Source organism: Pseudophryne corroboree, chromosome 1, assembly GCF_028390025.1.
Source record: "Pseudophryne corroboree isolate aPseCor3 chromosome 1, aPseCor3.hap2, whole genome shotgun sequence".
Classification (NCBI taxonomy): domain Eukaryota; kingdom Metazoa; phylum Chordata; class Amphibia; order Anura; family Myobatrachidae; genus Pseudophryne; species Pseudophryne corroboree.
In genome coordinates, this window is record NC_086444.1 from 744,180,728 (window position 1) to 744,201,587 (window position 20,860).

The 20,860-nt window shown below is 42.0% G+C and overlaps 1 protein-coding gene across 1 annotated transcript in view; it reads left to right on the forward strand.

The window, feature by feature from the left end:
- ACER1 (alkaline ceramidase 1) overlaps positions 1–8,571 on the forward strand; it is an 82,096-nt gene extending 73,525 nt beyond the window's left edge. Inside the window, exons 4-6 of the mRNA XM_063932148.1 lie at positions 1,551–1,688; positions 3,705–3,842; positions 7,905–8,571. Of these exons, the coding sequence (XP_063788218.1) occupies positions 1,551–1,688; positions 3,705–3,842; positions 7,905–8,082 (454 nt within the window). The 3' untranslated portion in view covers positions 8,083–8,571. The remainder of the gene's footprint in view (positions 1–1,550; positions 1,689–3,704; positions 3,843–7,904) is intronic.
- The last annotated feature ends 12,289 nt before the right edge of the window (positions 8,572–20,860 follow it).

Consider the following 20,860-nt stretch of genomic DNA (forward strand, 5'->3'; position numbering starts at 1 on the left):
TTTTATTTTTGTTATTTTATTTAATTTTATATGCATGCCTTTGCAAATTATTACTTCTTGATCAACTGCTCTATAATCAAATTCCAGCATATCTTTTTGTGGAAGCATGTAGGGATTAAAGCATGTAGTAATTATTATACCATATTGGATTGTGTTCATATTTGATAACAAAGTGCTCTTGATTAGCAGTTATTGCATTGTCTATTCATAGGAGAAATAGAAAAGATTACATCTAGCAGAATAACATACCTATAAGTATAGATGCTGATTCTGAGATAGTTGGTTCTCTCCCGAGCTACTCTTAAACTAGGTACACACTGGCAGATTATTTTTTTTGGTCTACCCGACAATTGGACGATTTTTCTGGAAATTGTAGGCGTCAATATCTGAGCTACACACTTAAAGATTTTTTTTTTCCAGTTACCAATTTTCTGCCACATTACGCTACATTTGCATATGTCCGCCCAGTAGGATGATGTAGTGAGAGGAAAACATAGGAAATATGGGCAGAAAATTGAGAATGCACACACACTGCTAGATATCTGGAGATTGTGGCAGATATTTTTGATCTGGGCCGATGGACCAGAAAATGTATCGTTCATGTGTGTGGGCAAGATTTTCCGAATTATCAGCGAAACGCCGGCACAATCGTTTGTACATACTATACAATAACTTTGGTCGTTCTTCCAATTATTGGCAAAAGGGGCCAATAATTGTATAGTGTGTACCTAGCTATAGTCTGGCAGTCTTCCTTAAACTACTCCACCCAGTTTGTCCCTTTATATATTACACTTTGAAGCATTGCATCTGAGATGAAATTCAGATTCCCTTTTAATCAGCTCATGCATATTTAAATAGCAACTAATTTATATTCACTGCACAAACTGCCATTGTAAATAGTGTCTTATTTATATTTTCTGTGCTGTTTATATGTAATATACTGTAGTTATTTGATTCATAAGGTTGAGAAAGGACAAAGAAGTGAGTAGTCTATTTTTAAACTGGAGAACCAAAATGACCTATGATCACTTCCAAGCACTGGTGGCTCTAGGTGGGACTCACTGGGAGTTGGTGTGGCTCCCCTATTTAAATTTCGGACTCTGCTGCATCCCCACCTCTAGAGCCACCACTGGTTCCAAGCGTAGCATCAATCAAAAAGTATTTTAATTCTTCATTGTGTTCTTAGCTCTAAATGTACAGTATGGAAGAGAGTAGATGTGCTACACATGCAACTTAATCTTTCAAAGGCCTAAAGATGTACATAAGATTAATAGGGACACAGAAATGAAAACCATAAAGTGCACTGTAGCATTATAAGAAACACAGCACCAAAGGCAGTGGACTCATTTATCAATGAAGTCAATGGAGTCTAGGCTACAATGTCTTAAATTTCATCAAGTTATATTATATTATGTTTGGAAATTGAGAGTTATCAGTATGAACCCATTTCTCTTTATGTAGTGTTTTCTCACAATGCTTTAACATTCACCAATAACTAAATCATTCTCAGTAGTACTTTTTAGGCTAATAATAACTTGTTATATACACAGGAGTCAATTTGGAGCTCTCATCTTTATTGTGGCCTTCCTCAGCACACTGATGTCATTTGTGAAGCCTACAGTTAACGCCTATGTCTTAAACAGTATAACTTTCCATATACTGTACCTACTGGTGAAGGAAATAAGAAAGTAAGTTTTTTTTTCTAAAGTATCCCAATAGACCCACTATAACACAAATTTTTGACTACTCTTCATACCTTAACAAAAGGACATGCAACAAATAGCACAGACATACATCATAATACATAACTCTCACCTCTTCTTTATATTTTACACCCATTAGCATCACAGTACATGCTCTTATTACTATTTCTTTTATAGTGTTTTTTTTCTTAAGCTCTATCCACTGTTATCCTTCATTTATTACTCCCGCTCTGATTGTGCATTCAAATGTAGTATCACTGGCTTTTAACGTAACACCAGTGGATATGGGCCCTGATGTGCTCACATACACAAACACATCAGAAAACATGCCATTCACCCCTCTCCCAGATTAAGGGTCACATGGGCCTGGGACCGAAGAGTCCGTTGAAATGTTAGGGTCATGTGGAGGAATCTCCTGGTGTATAAGGGGAATGTAGAGGGGTCTTATGGCTTATAACGGGCATGTGGAGTGGTCCAATAGCATATAAGGGACATGTTGAGTCTCTGATGGCATGTAGGGGTGTATGATTCTACTATTATATATGGGACATGTGGAGGGGTCTGATGTCATGTGAAAAGTCCCGAGGGGCATTTAAGGGACATGTTGGGAGGTCTGATGACATTTGGGGAGGTCTGCATAATAGATGCGTGCTATATAAATAACTTATTAAATAAATAGTAGCCACTTTAGATGTACACATCTTACCTTCAGTCATTTAGATATAAATAGAGCTCACTTTTATTTGGTCACAGCAACAGAAATGTTGGGGCCCATTATACTCATGTATCCCCAGTTCACAGTGCATGCTACAGTGTGCCACATTGTATGTCACACTGTGTCCCAAGGTCACATTCTACAAGCTTTATTACTCTCTCATGATCAGTAGAAAGCAGCAGCCTCTGATGATATCATTCCCATGAGGCTGCTGAGTATACCAGGTGACCGAGGAGCATGTGCTGAGCTCCTCCAATCAGAGCTCAGCATATGTTTCTCTGACCTACCTGTGCCTACATTCTTTTTCACCAGAATGGCTGATGGAACCCCGACACCTCTAAAAATATACTTTTTGCTAACACATGTAAAGTATGCATAAACATATTAATAATATGCATAAGCAATTACTAAAACACCTTTAAGAGTTAGCAGTGCATTCACAATCAGCCCATCATAATGGACATTTATGTGTCTGTCTGACAACTTGTGTTTGCAATTGCAGGAACACACACTGACTGTTCTCACCCTATGCTAGAGGCCAGTTCCATTCCTAGGGCCATATGTACTAAGCCCTGAAAAGTGATAAAGTTCACAGTGATAAAGTACCAAACAACCAGCTCCTGTCATTTCTCAAACCCAGCCTGTAACATAGCAGTTAGGAGCTGATTGGCTGGTACTTTATCACCATGAATTGTAGTACATCTGCCTCCCAGTCTCTCCTCACTCTCCAGATGCAAGCGGGTGTGCCAGCATCATGCATGTCTACATAGGCGCATGTGTTTGAGGCCAGCTTATTGTGGTTGCCTAGCGTGATTTTATGCAACTTACACTATGCAAACTAACGTAATGCTCAGTATGGAAAAGCCCCTATAGTATGTTCATTAACTAAGTTCAAATTGCAGAGTTTTAAAAATGTTATTTTAAATGCCTGGGTAGGCGTGTCACTGGGACGTGTTTGTCATTTTTGCCTAATATGCAGGAATGAGATGTGTACGAAAACATGTCACTGCTCTTATTTACTTTTAAATTCATCCTAAGCAATGTGGACTGGCTGGTTTCTAAGTCATTTTCATCTGATTGAGCTTCTGCTGTATAATCATAAAACTAAATCTTGTAAACTCACATCGGCCAGATTCCAAACACTTGTAACTGCTGCATTTTGGCAGTACTGTAGTACGCTTGGATAAACTAAGATTATCAGAATACTAATATTATCCATGTTATCATCACAGATATATTGCTATTACTATACATACACTTCTTCTTCTTCTGCATTCCTTCCTCAGGTGCACAGATCGGGATATTATCAGTTTGACCCGTGTTTCCTTTTGCTTGTGGCTTGTGGCCATTTCCTGCTGGCTCAGCGATCGACTCTTTTGTAACTTTTGGAAAAGTCTAAACTTCTGCTATCTACACAGCTTCTGGTAAGGTCATCTAAGCACATTCCTATTTGTCAGAAACTGTAGAAAACGGAGTAAAAACAATATACTACCTAAGCATAGTGCATGCACGCCCCTGCACAACTGCAATAGTTGCAGCAATTACTTTGGTTAATACAATGTAGTGAAATGTACTATGTGATTGCACAGCATTGGCTTATACGATGTATCACACTATTAGAAGTTAATAAGGTGTGTGCTCAGACGGCAACATGGAGAAGCAAAGCTATAGACTTAATAAACCAGTAACCAAGAAGAGCTTTGTTGGGAACCAGGCTTTCTGGGGGATTTATGGCATCCAGGGTGGTACTGTGTTTATTTCATACTAGGTATTTTATTACATTCATAATGTGCTGTCAAATCAAAAGTTGGAAGGTATATCTTTATGGTGAGTGTTAGATATTTTTAAGGATTGTCATTTTATATTAGCTTTACCACCGCAAAATATTTTCCTAAAGTGGCTCGCCTTCATAGCTATAGATCTAGAAGAGTGGCAGAAGACATTACCCGTGAAGGTACTTCTCCCCAAGAACCTCCAATTCTCTCAATATCTTATACAAAAACAATGGAGGAAATTGGAGCTGAAAATTATAAACTGAAATCAAGAGATTACAGCTTGTGATTGGTCCTCCTGCACACGTCCCTCCAGAGCCATTTATAGACGGTTAGTTAAATTAATTAGCTGGTTCTGTACTACAGATCTGGTAGAGCCTCACAAAATATCATTGTATGTATCAGCCTATATGGTTCTGGCTAGATGGAAATATCTTTCCTAGGTGGTAGTCCAGATTTAAAAAGCAACATCAGTACAAAACAAACCAGCAATCCAATAAAGCCATGCCACCCAAGTCCATGCATACAGTACTTTCTGATAGGCCAAGTCCTATTCGGGCTCCAAGAATAGTGAACGTCCTGCTAAAATCAGAAATGTTGAACAGCATTGAGGTCTAGGTTTTGATAGTCGCAAGATAGTAGTGTTGGCGTAAAAACAGTTATTTGTTATACACCATTTAATTTATTTGTACATAGGTAAATCACATAAAATGTACAATATAAAGCCCCTTTCTTTCTTTTATATATATATATATATATATATATATAGAACACAATATACCCAACTGCGCTAGAGTGAATGGACAGCAGCACCTCTAGAAGAGCCCCCCGCTAGCAAGGGACTCGAAGAAGGGATATGAAAAACAATTCTGAGGGCGCTAGTGGTGTTTGTTAACAACCAAATGATAATAATGTGTAAGACAGCTGTATAGCTATATATAATCGTGGGTAACCATATATAAAGTTCCTGTTAGGGACCTTCATTGTTTGAAGATTTTTATCCGATTTTAATTAATTCTGTAGTAATTTCCCACATGGAAAACCGATCTGTTTTCAGACTATTTCAAACCTGGCACTTCTAGCGACATACTCCTGTATATCATATTTGCCTATAAATATTGATACTTGCCCCTGAAGAAGTCCTTTGGGATGAAACGCGTTGGATTCTGTACCATTTTGTTTTTCATTTACCACCATCTGAATGAATATCTGGCAAAAGCTATTTGTCTTGTTCATGTTGGATCAATCAATACATCAATGTAAAATCTGCTGTTAATCTGAGCTTAACAGCTCTTATGTGTGGTTCTGTAAAATAAATTTTATTTATTTAAAGGAGTTTGTGTCTTACAAAGACTTTTAGATTACTGGTACTATACAGCTGTCTTACACATTATTATCATTTGGTTGTTAACAAACACCGCTTGTGCCCTCAGAATTGTTTTTCATATATATATATATATATATATACACTGCTCAAAAAAATAAAGGAAACACTAAAATAACACATCCTAGATCTGAATGAATGAAATATTCTTATGAAATACTTTGTTCTTTACATAGTTGAATGTGCTGACAACAAAATCACACAAAATTATCAATGGAAATCAAATTTATTAACCCATGGAGGTCTGGATTTGGAGTCACACTCAAAATTAAAGTGGAAAAACACACTACAGGCTGATCCAACTTTGATGTAACGTCCTTAAAACAAGTCAAAATGAGGCTCAGTAGTGTGTGTGGCCTCCACGTGCCTGTATGACCTCCCTACAATGCCTGGGCATGCTCCTGATGAGGTGGCGGATGGTCTCCTGAGGGATCTCCTCCCAGACCTGGACTAAAGCATCCGCCAACTCTTGGACAGTCTGTGGTGCAACGCCACGTTGGTGGATTGAGCGAGACATGATGTCCCAGATATGCTCAACTGGATTCAGGTCTTGGGAACGGGCGGGCCAGTCCATAGCATCAATGCCTTCGTCTTGCAGGAAATGCTGACACACTCCAGCCACATGAGGTCCAGCATTGTCTTGCATTAGGAAGAACCCAGGGCCAACCGCACCAGCATATGGTCTCACAAGGGGTCTAAGGATCTCATCTTGGTACCTAATGGCAGTCAGGCTACCTCTGGTGAGCACATGGAGGACTGTGCGGCCCCCCAAAGAAATGCCACCCCACACCATTACTGACCAGCTGCCAAACCGGTCATGCTGGAGGATATTGCAGGCAGCAGAACGTTCTTCTTGGCGTCTCCAGACTCTGTCATGTCTGTCACCTGTGCTCAGTGAGAACCTGCTTTCATCTGTGAAGAGCACAGTGCGCCAGTGGCAAATTTGCCAATCTTGGTGTTCTCTGGCAAATGCCAAACGTCCTGCACGGTGTTGGGCTGTAAGCACAACGCACACCTGTGGACGTCGGGCCCTCATACCACCCTCATGGAGTCTGTTTCTGATCGTTTGAGTAGACACATGCACATTTGTGGCTTGCTGGAGGTCATTTTGCAGGGCTCTGGCAGTGCTCCTCCTGTTCCTCCTTGCACAAAGGCGGAGGTAGCGGTCCTGCTGCTGGGTTGTTGTCCTCCTACGGCCTCCTCCACGTCTCCTGATTTACTGGCCTGTCTCCTGGTAGTGCCTCCATGCTCTGGACACTACGCAGACAGACACAGCAAACCTTCTTGCCACAGCTCGCATTGATGTGCCATCCTGGATGAGCTGCACTGCATGAGCCACTTGTGTGGGTTGTAGACTCCGTCTCATGCTACCACTAGAGTGAAAGTACCGCCAGTATTCAAAAGTGACCAAAACATCAGCCAGAAAGCATAGGAGCTGAGAAGTGGTCTGTGGTCACCACCTGCAGAACAACTCCTTTATTGGGGGTGTCTTGCTAATTGCCTATAATTCCCACCTGTTGTCTATTCCATTTGCACAACAGCATGTGAAATTGATTGTCAATCAGTGTTGCTTCCTAAGTGGACAGTTTGATTTCACAGAAGTGTGATTGACTTGGAGTTACATTGTGTTGTTTAAGTGTTCCCTTTATTTTTTTGAGCAGTGTATATACATATATATATATATATATATATATATATATATATATAGATAGATAGATAGAGATAGATAGATAGATAGATAGATAGATAGATAGATAGATAGATAGATAGATAGATAGATAGATAGATTATAGCGTGAACACATTTTACCAAGTAAAACCAGTGGAGCCTAGCAGCATGTGGCCTTTATGGGAAACCCTAAGTTTTGTATATTTATTATTTTGCCAACTGACACGAATAAGTTTTGTAAAATGTAAAGCTTTTTCACATGTGTTCTATTTTACATAACTAACTAAAATTGCAGGATTACCAGCTACTCTTTCACCTTTATTCATTTAGAAAATACTGTGTAAATAAAACAGGTTCACTGAATCTTGCACAGAAGGCAGATCTCCCTTTATAATACAGTATTTTATTCCATTCACTCAGTAGGCTATAACTGGAAATGTACCTTTAATTGCCCAAGCAGTAGATCATCTCTGGTGAGCTTTTTTAAACTGCTTGGGCATTGTCAGTCATGATGGAGCTGCTTGAATCTGGTTCAAGAAGGTTATCAAACAGTAGTAGCTATCTAATGACCATTTGCTAGTTGTAAGTTTGAATCACACATGTTGTGAAAACTTTCTTTATATTTGTAACTGATTGGCCATGTTCTTTTCTCTTTTTCTTAGGCACATCTTCATTTGTCTTACTGTCGCACACATTAACATCGTTTTTGCCTTTTTTGACGCACAGTATGAGATGCCAGAGTGCACACTACATGTTCAGTATTGGCCATGCAAGTCAACCCGAGTTGGTCTTCCATACTTAGCTGTCACCAATGCCACTGTGCCTAAAAAACACTGCTAGTTCATAGCATTTAACATAGTTCTCCAGAATGTATTCCAACTGCTACTTTGGAGGACAGGTTCATGTTTACAACAACACTAAAGTAGTCTTGTTCAGAATACCCCACCTTGTGTTCTTGCTGCTGTGGTAAACCTTTTAGTTCCCTGGATTGGCTCATATTCTGCCCTCTGTGGACAGAGGTGCTTTATTGTTTTGGTTCTCCGGAATACTTTGATTTTATCCCTGGTCTGACACACTAATGCAATATACTTGGACCATGGAATTGAGCTACGATATCTGAGACACAGGCAATTTATCAATGATCAATATTGGAACCAAATCTATGTGACTGGCAGCAAGGATTATTTAATGTAGCCATTATTTCAGAAAATGTCTACACACAGACAGCAAAAACAGTTACATTATTTCTACAAAAATGCTGCTTAAACGCAAACATGAAAGAACATTTTGTTCTTTTTCACAATTATGCTTTTAAAAAGAGTGTTTTTTGCAATCTAAAAGCACTTAAGTTTAAGGGTTTTCTTCAGTATTCACATTAACCTGTGTTTGTACATGAAATACTATGGGGGTTATTCAGAGTTATTAGCAAACCAAAAAAGTTAGCAACTGAGCAAAACCATGTGCACTACAGGGGGAGGCAGATGTAACATGTGCAGAGAGAGTAAGATTTGGGTATGGTGTGTTCAAACTTAAGCCCCCTACGGACTTGGCGAGCTGCCCAACGGCGGATACGGCCGACGGGCGACCTGGCGGCGGGGGGAGGTGAATGTGGAGTGAAGTTTCTTCACTCCGTCAACCGGCGCCATAGCAATGCCTGCTAATATGGACGAGATTGTCCATATTGGCCTGCATGCATAAGCGTCGTGGGCACCAACGATGAACGAGCGTGGGGCCGTGCATCGTTCATCGTTGGTTCCTACACACTGCATGATATGAACGAGTTCTCGTTCATTAATGAACGAGAACGTTCATATTGTGCAGTGTTATCTGCCAGTGTGTAGGGCCCTTAAAATCTAAATTGCAGTGTAAAAATAAAGCAGCCATATTTTACATCTGCCCCACCTGCAGTGCACGTGGTTTTGCCCAATTGCTAACTTTTTTGGTTTGCTAACAACTCTGAATAACCCCCATAGTATTTCATACTATATTCACTATTGTAAAGTACAGATAATTTTGGTGTCAACATTAAAAACTAAATACTTCCTCTAAGTAATGACGATATATGATATGCAGTACAGTTGACTGGGTGATAGATAAAGAGAGTGATAGGAGCAATAAGTGAATCAGAAATTAGATAATAAAACAAGATAATCTGGAGAAACTATCAAAAATGGCTACAGAGAGTAGTCTGAAGCAAAAGAAAAAAGTGTATTGTTAATTAGGATGTCGAACTCCCCCGACATAATAAGAAATAAGGTTTACACCTAATAGAATTTTTACCTAACTGTTGATACAGAGAAACGTTTCATGCATTCATATGGTGTGTTTTTTTTGTTAATACTGTATACATTTATTCAGATTTTAATTTAAAATAACAATATGTACATATGAAAAGCTGCAACCACTGTTTCCTCTAAACTGCCCAATCTGGGCAGTTTAGAGGAAACAATGTTAAAACAATACTCCTTTTTTTTTTATATCTAAATCAATTGTACAGGGTTGCTTGGAGCAGCAGATTTCTAATGATGCCCTGGAGGCTGAAGTGCTCAGAAGATAATTTTTTTTATTTGTATTTATTTTCTTATAATATCTTATTTCCATATTTAGCAGATTGAAGATTATGTAAGCATGAAAAATCTTTTTTACAGGAGAACAAAATAAAATGTGGAGAAAAATTGTAATATTCAAGATACTTATTTTTTTCTCTATTCTAAAAACATGAAATATATTATGCATAATTTGGTTTGTTCGTAAGATCAAATGTTATATACTGTATATACTAAATTAAAAATTGTAATTTATTGAGAGTAATTTGCTACTGAATTATTTTTTATTTCCAACTGTTTTAATCTTTGTTACAAATGGAGCTACGAGTTGCTCAAGAAACTTATCAACACTATAATAAAAGAGTTTTTTATACAGTAAAAATGTGGGAATTTATTCAATTTCCAAAACTATTGTCACAGCATAACCCATTGTATCATGAGTCTAATTGTGTGAGCTATGTTATTGTCACTTTTCGCTTCTTCTTTTTCACTACCTACTGTATATGAACTTCTGAAAATAATTGTCTGGATTCAGACAAGATCGTCTACTCTTTCATAGATAGTTTATTTGGTGGGGTATTTCCAAACATAGACCAGTTTTATTCCTGTGGTGTACAATATGCAAAACTCTATTGCAGGCGAGAAGCAATGCCATGTTGCATGAAACAGGAGCGACATGTTACAGGAGGGACTTGATAGAGTCAGGTACCTTAGGACCAAATTCCAGAATATTTTCTGCATTCTTTAACATTTGAAAGTACATTTCCAACATTAAAACCTATGGGTGCTGCTTGTTTTATAGTAAAGTCAAATGCAGTAGAAATGCTAACATACAGTGCTATTGGATGTAGTCATGATCCCGTCGGTATGCCAGGATACCGGCCGTGTCCATGAGACACCAACAGATTAGGAATAGAATTTGTGGCAAGCCACCGTGCCCACAGCGTGGCAAGCATAGCGAGCCCTCAAGGGGCTTCATACTTTAATTCAAGTACTAACCAATGAGCTCCTACAGTAAATGAAATGCGATGTTACAGGTTGTGTTTGAAACTGACAGTGTTGTCTAATTACAATCTATTCTGCTGCCTACGCACTATTATCAGTGGAGAGTACCCCCCAGCAGAATATAATACAGTACTGGACAAGAGTATTGACGCTGAATAAAGGGGGGTACTCACGGAGCGATATTCTAAGCAATCTGACTAGATTGCTTAGAATATAAGACTGATCGCTCCGTGTGTACCCCTTACAGCGATATCGATGCGCAGCCCCGCGCATCGCTATAGCTGCTGCTAGATTGGCCTGCCGCGCAGGCCAATCTAGCGGGTCGCTCACTTCACCCAGCGGGTGAAGTGAGCGGCCCCCCCGTCTCCCAACGCACGCTCAGCACAGATCGCGCTGTGCTGAGCGGCGGGAGAGACGTGTGCTGAGCGGTTCGCTCAGCACACATCTCTCCCTGCATCGGCCCAACTATATGGGCCTTAAGGGTACTTGCTGTTAAGTTCGTTTAACTGCAATAACCTTATACTACTATGGTTCGGGCTGCTGCGGCGGCTGAATGCAAACGATAACCTCTGCGATGTGTATGCACGTTGCGTATACATGCCGACACGCTATGCGCACGCAACAGCGACACGTGTGGCTGAATTCACCTCTATACCCAAACAAGAATGGAATGCGACACCAGTAGTTATATGTTATGTTGTGGTCCAACGCAGCAACAATATATTTACTCAAAAAGATATACACAGAAAATACAACAATATCACAGAGAAGAGCTACAACCAATAGTACATACGTTTGTTCGCCAGCGCCTCCCGGATCCGGTCCTCAGTCAGTCTTAGCAAGATGACCTTCAGAGAATTAGACTGAGGCCAGCCAGGAGGCCTTGCTTTTATACAATGGTCCAAAACACAATACAAAGGGAACTGTAAGCTCTTCTTCCATAGGTCAAGGGGCAGGTCATTTACAGTATATGAGGGGTCATAGGTTGGTTTGAATAGGTGGGCGAAGCTTGGTCCAGGTGTACTTGCAAAGGTCCGCCACTGGGTTCCCGCCGATTATCACGAGTACAGTAATACAGTAAGTTATGAATATTGTATTCCTGAGCATATCTATGCGCAGGAGCGTGCTATAATCTGCAAACTGCGATCGGAATGTAGCCCTTGAAATACTGTACATCTGGATACCAAACACTATGTCCTAATCTAGTTCTGTCCCCTCACATCCTGTAAAGCTGGATATTTCTGTTGTTCTATTTCCTAAGTAAATGTAACTTGTTGGTGTGGTGTGTATAGACTATGTGTAAATTGTGCACTATGTGGATAAAATATAGAATATGTCTTTGTGGCTCTTTTATGCGAATGCGTATGCTACTGTATTTACTCATACCACGCGCTAATACGAAGGGCTTTACGAGCCAATGTACGCAGCGTGCGGGTATGCGCATGCACGGCAGAACACGTGCACGCACAGAGACCACTCTGTGTAGGGTTTGTATGTGTGTGTGCAGTATGTAATATTTTTGACTTCGACATTGCCTAATACCAGTTCATTTAAAAACATCAAGCAAAAGTATTACAGACAAAATGATACAAAAAACTACTCATATCGAATAAACAATTATATCCAAAATAAAAATATATCAAACAAGTAGCTCAATATAACATTATGCAAAAAATAAATAAATGTACATAGAGAACAAATCCTATAGAGCTGCAGGTATAGTGATGCAATTATGTTTCAAGTGGCAATGTGTTAGCAATCTCTCAGATAGTCTGATGGCAGTGTGTGTGCAGATTCTTTTAAATGGCAAATGTTACTCAACAGTCGTAGTAGCTGATCGTTCAGATCAAAGAATTTGTGACCAGTTAGTGTTACTTAGCACTCACAGTACCTGCTGCATTCAGGGCAAGGGCGCAAGTGCATACCAGTTGGCCGGGATGCAGTCAGTTTACCTCCAATCAAAATCCCGACGTTCAAAATCCCGACACCAATTGACCGATGGTCAAAATCCCGACAAGGTCAAAATACCGACATGGACAAATTACCGACATTTAAAATACCGACAAGGTCAAAATACCGACATGTAAAATGCCGACAGGTCAAAATACCAACATGAGTTTTTCATGATTTTTTTCATTGAAACCGACTTGTTCATACTTTACTATCCCAGTGGACCTGGAGGGGGAATATAATAGTGTGCCGAGCGCAGCCAGGCACCGTGCCCGAAGCATGGCGAGCACAGCGAGCCATGCGAGGGGACGCGATACACTTTATATGGTGTCCATGTTGACTTATGTCGACATACACACACAAAAAACATCAAAAAATGCATGTCGGTATTTTGACCTGTCGGCATTTTACATGTCGGTATTTTGACCTTGTCGGTATTTTAAATGTCGGTATTTTGTCCATGTCGGGATTTTGACCTTGTCGGGATTTTGACCATCGGTCAATTGGTGTCGGGATTTTGAACGTCGGTATTTTGATTGGAGGTATTTCATACCGATCCCAGTTGGCCGGAGGCAAGTTGAAGTTTGGTGCGCCGCGCGCCCTTTAAAAAAAAAGGGAAAACAATTATAGTGTGTTTGTGTATAAATATGTACGACTTACATGATTACATACATAGCGCTCTCAGCTCAGAGCCTGCAGTGAATTGGTAGGGCTCCTGCCACGCTGAGATTCAGCCATCTGCAGCAAGTAGAATCAGCATTCTCTGACAGGTCCCATCTCACAGTCTAGCAGCAGAGGCAGGTGCACTATCACGTGCTGCAGCGCAGGCTGAGCGATACCAGGCAGGGGTTATCCTGTCCCCTTTTGCAAGTATTAGCATGGCTCCTGGGACAGAGTCGATTAACTCTACAGCAACAGTGGCTGCTCCCTAGATCTCCATTGGAAGGGCAGCAGTTACACTTGGATCCTGCTGTGAACCATGCAGGTGCTGCTGTACATGCAGATGCCCCTTCAGAGCTTGGAACCTGGAGGCAGACGTCTCCATTTCCTCTGGGAGTTACGCCCCTGATTCAAAGCAAAAGATTGGTGACAGACAGTGCAGTAGATAGTGAGCGGCATCCTGCTCTCCATGGGGTCTATTCATGAAGCAAAGAGAAGTCAGTCAGTGGAGAAGTTGCCCATGGCAACCAATCAGCTGCTACGTATCATTTTATAGAATGTACTTGATAAATGTTACTACAAAGTTGATTGTTTACTATAGGCAAATTCTCCACTGGCTTACTTCTTCACTCTTTTCACTGCTTCATGAATAGACCCCATGTACCTTACTAGTAAGGTGAATTGTCCTCCTCTGCACCATGATATCCTGGTGTTTCACTTTACTTCCATGCCAGCTCTACCAAGGTGCGGATTTAAGGTTGAGGGCATCTCTAGGCACAACAGTAATGGTTACCCCCTACTGCATTTAATTATTTTCATTGATCGGTTATAAGCCCTCATTTAATTATAGCCAATGTAAAAGAATCATTCTAAAAAAGCCATTATGATTTATTTATTTTTAATTATGTATACTGTACATATTTGCTAAGTAGGACATCTGACAGGGACAGTACAGTATGTGCACGTCTTACCCATTTACACTCTGTTCAGGATGGCATATGGTACAGCACAGTGGATATATTTACTGGTTACTGGTACATTTTGGCTGACAGTACCAACACATGCATCCAAGTGCCACCTCCCAACATGTGCCACCCCACGTGCCTCACCTGCCTAATGGGAAATTTCCCACTGACTCTCCATCTCTCCAGCATAAAATTTCCCATTAGGCACGTGCCTCACCTGCCTAATGGGAAATTCACCACTGACTCTCCATCTCTATAGCATCTATTTCCCAGTGCAAGCCTGGTCCAGTATATAAGAGGTATGGCGCCATCGGGGATGATCACAGCATGGCTGCAGGGGGACCTTGTGGTGATGGTTGGGTCTCTTTACGCGTTACGCTCAGACAGGCTTCAAAATAATTATCAATCTTTATTCAGCAGTATATGATATATCAACATTTCTGTTCCTATTAGGACCTTTGTCAAGATCCCAAATTAGTGAATAACACTACTACCACTGTTTAAGGTCTCTTGGTCCAAACATGATCATCCTCATCTGTGTGTCCTTCTCCTATTACATGATCAGCCTTCCTACACTGCTCCCCATTACCACATTGTACTGTAGTACAGAAGTCAGATGCAGTCCACAATTATTTTCACTGGAACACGTCTGAATTTGTATTTGCAGGTCTTCTGGTCAGCAAATTTCTGAAGTGAAAAAGGTTATGTGCAGGAACCATCCAACAGATCTGTACATCGCGCTCTATAATGGGATGCATAGCTTAGTATCCATACTTCTGGGCCTGTGACCAGTAGTATCACATTATATCACATTATAGGGTGCACACCCCTATAAGATGCAATATAATACAGATAATGGTGACTCATTTTGTATTGTTTAATACAAACATGGCAATTGTGTTAAAGATATACTCTAAACACTGATAATTTAAAATCCACACTATTAGACAAATACCTGTGATCTATGTAGGGGATAGTCATATGGTTTACACTGGGTTTTTATTAGGGGTTGGGTACGGCATCCCAACAGCCAGGATGCCGATGGTCAGAATACAGACAGCTCCATCCCATTGGTCAGAATACCAACACATTTAGGCAGGTGTGGATTGGGATGGAATACGAGCCCGGGAAGTTTATAGAAGCAGCCCTAATGGGGTGGGATCTGTCAAGGGGGCAGGATCTCTCCTCATAGGGCTGCAGTTGTGTCTGCGACTTCATGTTAATTTCGACACATTGCCCTTCCCTGGTGTACATCCGTGCGTCTGAATATGCAAGGACTAAGGCGCCCACTGTTAGTGCCTACAGACTGCAATCATGCTTTGTGCATCTTTAAATGCCACCATCAGTCGCACCACCGAAACTTTCACCAGATCTGTGCTAGGTGCAGATATTCCTTATATTCTCCAATGTGAGCAATTAGGGTATGGGTCATTAGGTCGACCACACTTAGGTCAACAGTCATTAGGTCGACCACTATTGTTCGACATGCATTAGGTCGACATGGTCATTAGGTCGACATGAACAAAAAATAAATAAAACACACTGATTCCCTTAGTCCTCTAGAGAAGACTGAGTGATCTCACCTGCTGGGCTATCACAGATAGCTGCCAGTTGCTCCAGAAAGTCCAGACCAGTGAATGTCTCACTCCAGAGAGTGCAGACCAGAACAGTGGTTTGACACATGGTCCCGCTCCTTCATTCACACTCAGCACCTCATCACCATCCTCAGCCCTAGTCACCTCAGCCCCTCATCACCTTCCACTGCCCTGGAGCACCATCCTCGGCCTCTCATGACCATCCTCAGCCACCAGCCCCTGACCACCATTCTCTGTCGCTCAGCACTATCCCCATCCCCTCAGTGCTATCCTCTGGCCCTCACCACCATCCCCAGTCCCTCACCATCATTCTCAGCCTCTCATCATCATCTTCAGCCCCTCATCACCATCCTTGGCCCCTGTGTCTCTCAGCCTCACCATTACCCAGTCCCTGCATCTCTCAGCCTCATTCCCTAGCCCATGTCTCTTAGCCTCATCATTCCCCAGTCGCTGTGAATCTCAGCCTCATTCCACAGCCCCTGTGTCTCAAAGCCTCATTCCCCAGCTCTGTTGGTGGCCCTCATTCCCCAGTCTGTATCTCTCAGCTTCACCATTTCCCAGCCCACGTTTCCCCCGGCCTCATCATTCCCCAGCCTGTGTCTTTCAACCTTATTCCCCAGTCCATGTCTCTCAGCATCATTCCCCAGCCCCTGCCACTCGCAGCCTCATTCCCCAGCCTGTCTCTCATCCTCACCATTCCCGTGGCCTCTCAGCCTCATTCCCCAGTTCGTGTCTCTCAGCATCACCATTCCCCAGCCCCTGTGTCTCTCAGCCTTATTCCTCAGCCCTGTCTCCCAGCCTCACTATTCCCCAGCCCCTTTGTCTCTCAGCCTCATTCCCCAGCCCCATTGTCTCTCATCCTCACCATTACACAGCCCCTGTGTCTCTCAGCTTCACCATTCCCCAGCCTGTGTCTTTCAGCCTCATCATTCCCCAGCCAGTGTCTCTCACCCTCTTTCCTCCAGTCAGTGTCTCTCAGCATCATTCGCCAGCCCCTGCCACTTGCAGCCTCATTCCCCAGCCTGTATCTCTCATCCTCACCATTTCCCAGCCCATGTCTCTCAGCCTCATTCCGCAGTCTATGTCTCTCAGCCTCACCATTCCCAAGCCCCTGTGTATCTCAGCCTCATTCCTCGGCCCTGTCTCCCAGCCTCACCATTTCCCATCCCCTGTGTCTCTCAGCCTCATTCCTCAGTCCTGTGTCTCCAAGCCTCATCATTCTCCAGCCACTGTGTCTGTCAGGTCATTCCCAAGCTCCTGTGTCTTAGCATCATTACCCAGCCATGTCTCTCAGCCTAACATCATTCTTCAGCCCCTGTGTCTTTCAGCCTCATCATTCCCCAGCCAGTGTCTCTCATCCTCACCATTTCCCAGCCCATATCTCTCAGCCTCATTCTACAGTCTGTCTCTCAGCCTCACCATTCCCCAGACCCTGTGTATCTCAGCCTCATTCCTCAGCCCTGTCTCCCAGCCTCACCACTCCACAGCCCCTGTGCCTTGAAGCCACATTTTCCAGCCCTGTGTCTCAGCCTCACCATTCCCCAGCCAGTGCCTCTAGCATCACCATTCTCCAGCCCGTGTCTCACCGCCTCATTCCACAGCACGTCTCTCAGACTCTTTTTACAGACCCTGTTTTAAAACTTCATTCCCCAGCCCTGTGTCTCTTAGCCTCATTCCCAGTCCCTGTGTCTATCAGCCTCTACATTACCCAGCCCATCTGTCTCTCAGCTTCAGCATTTCCCCAGCCCTTGTGTCTCTCAGCCATCTCTATTCCCCAGCCCCTGTGTCTCTCAGCCTCACCATTCCCCAGACCCTGTGTCTCTCAGCCTCACAATTTTCCACTGGTTTATCAGTGCTCTGGGCCACCATTGGTTTATCTGTGTTCTGTTTAGAGCAAGCTAAACAAATATCCGACCGATGTTGCATCATTCGCTCACGGAAAGTCATTGTGGTTTTGCCCACATAGGTCAGGCAGCAGGGGCATTGCAGGAAATAAATTACATGGTCCATCATACAGGTTAAGCTGCAGCTTAGGGTAAGTCTCTCCCCACTATGTGGGTGTGGAAATGTTTGTCCCGTAATCATTGATGTACAAGTCATACAGCCCAAGCAATGATAGCATCCCTTCTGGGTTGAAAGCCAGCCACTGGCTTCTGATCTTTGCGTACTTGGATTTGTACGATATAACAGATCTTTCAAATTAGGACCCCTACGGATACCGAACAGAGGTTTAGAGTTCACCATACTCATCTGTGGGTCTGTATGCAACAGCGACCAGTGTCTTTTGGGATGCAAACGGCAGGACTTCCGGTTGTGGTGGAATGCTGACCGGAAATTCAGGAGCCGCGATTAAGGTGGAATGCACGTGAATGGACTTCTGGTCATGGTGGAGCACAGACCGGAAGTCCGGCTGGCGTGAATACCCAATTACAGCTGTTTAGAAGAGGCTGGATGCCTCACTACTGGCGCTAGTAGCAGTGATGATAAGGTATGCATCCTGGTGACCATATCTATGCCCAGAATGACTGTTTAAAGCCGTTTTCGGTATACTTTAACACACTTCCGGCCATGATGGGCAGAAATGGGTGGGGTTATGCGATCATTGATTGCCAGGGGTATTTAAAGAGGAGCTGAAATCGTGTCTTGAGGAAGGTCACGTTTGGTGACCAAAACATTGACAGCTACTATGGCTTCCATATTGTAATAAACTGTTGGTGTTTATGCTGCAAAGTACCTGGTGAGTGTCTTTTCTTGGAAAGCTAAAGTTATGGATTCTGCTGGAATACATTGAAGCTGCACCCCAGGCAGATGGACTGATAATTAAGAGAGTGCCAACTTACCAAATACATATACAGGAGGAGATTAACAGAATGTTTCTTCTTTGGACACGCACCCTAAGAAAGGATATAGTCTTCGTTTAAAGATTTAAATTATATTGTTATGTGATTGCTTAAAGTTTCATAGGAGAAATGTGTGGGTCTATTTACCTGTAGCAATGTTTTATGTGTTGCTATTGTGATTTTATTAGATTGGGGTATCAGAGGAATTTTGTATGTTAATTGTTTTTTTTTTCTATTTTTGATCTCTTTGAGCCTGAGGTTGTTATTACATCTTAACATTAGAGATGAGCGGATTCGGTTTTACTCGGTTTTACTCGGTTCTCAAAACCGAATCTTATTGGCTATCCAAAACACGTGACATCCGTGAGCCAATAAGATTCGGTTTTGAGAACCGAGTAAAACCGAGTAAAACCGAATCCGCTCATCTCTACTTAACATGTCTGTGAACCAAGGTTTTTTGAATGATGAATTACTAAGTGAGGCAGAGAATGCCCAATTAAGCCTTACAGATGATGATGCATCTAGGGTTTTATTTGACCAAGTGGAGTTTGACTCCTTACCGAGCCAAACTTCAGCAGATATATATATATATATATATATATATAGGTAAGCAGGGTCGACGGCACTCCCAAGTCCCCTAAAAGATGGTATCAATAGTTGTAATGCCGGTGCCCTCCCCGGGATATACAGTGTACCTGTATCCAATAGTATAGAGTATGGTTGCGGGCGGCACTCTCGGCGCAAATGAAGACAGACACGTAAGTCTTTAAGTCATCAACGTTTCAATGTCCAGAGTGACATTTTCGTCAGGATAAAGTTACAAACAAGCATTACTCACCGTTTTATCTCCGTCTGGTGGTCCGAGGCGCCATCAGCCGTCGCGTCCCGTTCCGTGCAACAATGACGTCATCACGAGATGCCGGCATCGGCGTCAGGGAACACCTGGACCGGAGCACATATAAAAACACCTGAAATAAGTGCAAAACGAAGCAAGTGAAAATAAATAACAAAACAATATAGTGACTATTAACAATGCAACATTAGGGTCTAATCTATAATAATGTATCACTCATGCAGTCATATTGTAACTTGTAACCGCTAAACAGAAGTTTATTATTGTGCCATTAATGCACAAAATATTGAATATAGATTAACCCATTAATGTGCTAGAAGAGTCAGTGTATTACTACACTATGTAAATGAACAACTGTGTTATGCATAGGAAGATGTAACAAGTCAAAATAACAAAGTAATTCAAATAAAGGCTGACAAGCCAAGCTGTTCATTTAATCCACGTGGAGATAATGTGTCTAGTACAAAAATCCACTTGGCTTCTGCCTTTAATAGTAGCTGAGATCGATCACCCCCCCGTATAAGTGGGGGAATGTGATCAATTATGCGATGTCTCAAAGCAGCTACTGAGTGTTTGGCATGCAAGAAGTGTCTGGCAACTGGCTGATCACTTTTGCCAGTATTAATGGCTGCTCTGATCGATGCTCTGTGGCCAGCCATACGCTCCTTAAACATGCAATCAGTTTTCCCCACATAGTGGAGACCGCAGGGACAGCTTAACAGGTAAACTACAAAGCGTGTGGTGCAGGTTACTCGGTGACGGAGTTTGTATTTTTTGCCTGTGTAAGGATGACAAAAATTGTCACCCGTTAACATATGGCTGCAAGTAGTGCAGCCAAGGCATTTGTAGCACCCTGGACAAGAGGATTTAAGAAATGTAGTGGTGCTCTTTTTAGGTTTACTTTCAACGTTTGTTTTTACCAAAAAATCCCGTATATTTTTGCCCCTCCGATATGCCGGCATAATACGGGTTGAGGATGATATTCCTATTTTTTTATCTGTTTGGATGATAGGCCAGAATTTTTTAGTAATTTTGTTAATGATGGGGCTTTGGGTGCAAAATTGATTAACCCATATTAATTTATCATGGGTGTCTGGTTTTTTATTGGACACTAACGTTTTACTTCTGGGAATTTTAAGTACTTTATTTTTGATAGCTGTGAGCTCAAATTGGTTGTAGCCCCGTTGTGTGAACTTGGTAATCA